Below are 3,516 nucleotides of genomic sequence, written 5' to 3'. Positions count from 1 at the left end.
GGGGTCGCCGCTCTCGGCTTACGTCTCCGAGTCGAGTTCGAGGTGGGTGTAGGCATTCGCGACGTTGTAGTTTGGCTTCTGTGCTGCCCGTTGGCTCCTGCTTGGCATGGGTAGCACGGGACGGTCGATGGAGGTGTTGTCGGGGGAGTCTTCGCCTTCGCCTTCGTCCGCCTCGTCTTCATCCATGCTGCTGCTGTCAGTGCTTCCGTCACCGAGGCAAACGATCGAGCTTGCGGAGGGCGTTCTCGTGCGCGCGCGCTTGGCGCCGGGTTGCTGGTTCTGGCTGGTGGAGGTAGGGACGCCTGCCGCCTCCTGGCTACTGTCGGATCGAGTAGCCTTGTACAGAGTGTCCGATGCTTTCTGGCCGGCCTTCCGGATCCGAGCCCGCTCCTTTCGACCGGGAAGGGAGACGACGCCGTTTACGACCGAGGGCCTCGCTGGGCAGTCTGTGTGGCCGGCTTGGAAGGGGCCGCAGCAGTTGGGACACTGGGGCCTGGCCATGCAAGGTCCCGTTTCGTGTGAGTCGGAAGGTCTTCCGCAGTTGCTGCAAGTCGGTCGTCGTCCGCAGAACCGGTTGGCGTGGTAGCCCTGGCAGCCGGGGTCATGTCGGATGAGCGTCCTTCGTTTTTTGATGGGCAGAGATCTGCCGCTTTGGTTGAAGAGCCTGAAGGGCGTGACCTCTGATGTGAATGATATGAGCCAAGATATTTCGTTCGTGACTGGGTTGGGCCCAAGGCGGGACGGTCGAGCAAGGACAGGCTTCTGTCCTGTCTGTGCGAAGACCTCATCTTCAACGAGTGTGGCTGGGTCCAGGACGTCCCCGCCAATGCTGTGTAGTTTTGTTGGGCATCGCGGCACAACGTATGTGTGCCACTTGATAGGCGTCTCGACTTGGTGGGCGCCGAGGCATTCCGCCAGCTTTGCCTTACTTGTAAGTAGTCTTTCCTGTATTTGCTTGTTTCGCGGCTTCAGAGAGTAACCTGTGCTGATATGGTAGACGTGGGGAAGGTCCGCTAGCCCCAGGCCAACGGCCTTACAGACGATCTGTCGTACGGCGAACGGTGCGATCTTCCGAGCGGCCGCTAAGCTTTCTTCCGGGACGCGGGCAAAGATGCGGAGGTCCTCCTTCGGCTGCGCCTGCGGCTGATCCTCGGCGGGGAGTGTGGCCTTCGGGCGGGCAGAGCTCTGGCAGCTCTGGCCGCTCCGGGTCGCCGCAGTGGTGTTGCCCGCCATCGGTGCGACGACAGCCGCCCAACTCCGGGCCGCTATTGGGCTTGTCTCGTGATTGATCAGTCTCTTGAGGGTTTGAATGACATAGGCAGTGGCTTCTTTCGCGATCTGCTTTCTAGAACCGTCAAAGCTGGCGACAACGCTGTCGACGGACCGTGCAATGGTCAGAAAGACGTCTTTCCGTGCCTCGTACTGTCTAGCTTCTTCTGCAAGGGCTGTCAAGACGGACCCTGTGGCAGATCCGCTCGGAGCAGATGCGGTAGAGGCTGCGGGCCCCTCGGCCGAGGTAGGGGCGTCGGTGGTGGCATCAAGCTGGCTTCCCGTTAGGCTGGGCCGGGTCGGCTGTGCCTCGGCGTCGCGGCGTCGCTTAGCTCTTGAGGTGGGGTTCGGCTCCGGAGGTGTCCCGGAGCCTGGTTCGGGGTCGGCTTGGTCGGCCGACATCAGTCCGGTGCCCGACGGCGGCTGTGAGGCCATCGCGGATGCGGGCTCCGGCAAGGGGAGGTGAAGAGTTTTCGGCTGTTAGTAATTTGGTGGTAGGCTCACTCATTCACTAACAGCAGATGCCAAGAAAAATTAGGCGAGAGGGAAGTTGTAGGGGGGTTTGCGCTTGGAGGACCAGTCCGGCGCGAGGAATCCCCATGGCCGCCACCAATGGTTCGGAAACCGCTCGGTGTTTTGTATGCCTTCTTCGTGTTTTTGGATGATCGTAAGACATTAGGCCAAAGAGGCTTGAGATATGTTCTGATGAGAGGGAAGATCATAGGAAGGTTGGTGGTGACGACCGCGACGAAGGTTTCGCGAGTACCCCATGTGCCGGCAAGTTGGGCACCGTTGACGGGATCCTAGTACAGTTTTAGTTAGTGAACAGGTAAGGACTATAATGAGAGGTGTTCCCGATCGATGAAACATACCACGAGGACGAATATGCTCTTCAGCGTGGCACAGACCAGGACGAAGATGCCTGCACCAAGCACAATGGTTGATGCAATCTTCTTGACGAGCCTCAATGTTGACTCCCACAGCAGAGGGATAGGAATTAGGATAAGATATATATCGGTCGAGACGTTCGCAGCGAAAGAGGTCCAGATGATTGGTAACGATACGGCAGCTTGACAGGAATCTAGAATAGCAATGGTGAGGATGCGTCACACGTTTGGCTTTGAGATTCATCAACTTACTACCGGGGTCCGGGCTGATTTGCCAATACTTGCTGAATGGAATGCACGACAAGAATACTGCTCCAAGAGAGGCGACGAATGTCCCGATCACCAGACCGAAGCCGATCCAGATGCGCATGCGATATCGACGACCTAGACCTTCCTAACGGCATGTGTCAGTCGACGAGTATGATGGGATTAGATTGCAGAGGGGCAGTACCGTAAGTCGAAGGTAGAAGACCAACATCGCAAGCTTCAGCAGCCAGATAAGTGCCGAATAAGTGGTCCATCCAGCAATCTGAATCTTCGATCCGATGACTCTATTCACCGTTTCAATTAGTGACATCAGGCATTATATTAAATGCCCACTTACCTCAGTTGATATTCCGGATCACTAGTAGATAGTGCTGCTCGCTCTTCGTCCGTCATGCCATTATTGGCGAGTCCATGAGCTATGTTGCCAACGGAGTAGGCTAGGGTCGACTGGACAGTGTAGAAAAGCTGCAAGAGAAGATGTCAGCAAGAAGCTTTCCTTGATGCCGTATTGGCATCATCCAGAATGCATACAACTGCTCCCCACACTAGGTAGTCATCAGCCCGAAAATTTCGGAACCCGACGGCCTTCGCTCTGGCGTAGGTCCTCAAGGCCGTGACGATCACTCCGATGCCATAAAGTGTCCACGCCTCGATCGTGAACTGTCGACCTGCCTCGGCGGCAGCTGCAGCGGCAGCCTGCGCAGCTGGTTCTGTGAGATCGGTGGTCGACATTGGCAGAGTCTGTCTTAGTCGAGGGAGCGGGGTCGGATAAGTCCAATGACTGCGGAAACGACCGAGTAAGAGAGAAATATCAATTGCGGAGTACCATTCGTACAAGTATAAATCCCGGGAGTCCAGGAGGAGCAGAACTGAATCAAGAAGGAAGTCTAGATGTTTGGATCAGGGTCTACGATCCATCACTAGTGCAAGAGAACCGGAACATCGATCATTGGAAACATGGCAGCAGGCTTAAACGCAGTAAGTTAGAGCGCAGAGTCCCAACTGATGCAACCCATGGCGGAGGAGACGTTTCCCCTACTATCCGCAAGGCGACTTTGGATGAGTTTGCAGGGACCCCATGCAGCTGTTCCTG

The 3,516-nt window shown here is 56.5% G+C and overlaps 1 protein-coding gene across 1 annotated transcript; it reads right to left on the bottom strand.

Annotated features, from left to right (window-relative positions):
• Positions 1 to 1,426: 1,426 nt before the first annotated feature.
• On the bottom strand, positions 1,427 to 3,155 carry BDZ83DRAFT_724580 (uncharacterized protein; the record flags this gene model as incomplete). The annotated part of the gene is given in 7 exon segments (XM_060512675.1): positions 1,427 to 1,496; positions 1,786 to 2,072; positions 2,142 to 2,350; positions 2,409 to 2,546; positions 2,556 to 2,707; positions 2,761 to 2,888; positions 2,955 to 3,155. Coding segments are annotated over 7 exon segments (1,185 nt in total).
• Positions 3,156 to 3,516: the final 361 nt, after the last annotated feature.

Source organism: Colletotrichum acutatum, assembly GCF_030867785.1.
Source record: "Colletotrichum acutatum strain CBS 112980 chromosome Unknown BDZ83scaffold_209, whole genome shotgun sequence".
Lineage (NCBI taxonomy): Eukaryota > Fungi > Ascomycota > Sordariomycetes > Glomerellales > Glomerellaceae > Colletotrichum > Colletotrichum acutatum.
Note: the sequence above shows the minus strand (reverse complement) of the source record. Positions and strands in the feature narration are given on the sequence as shown.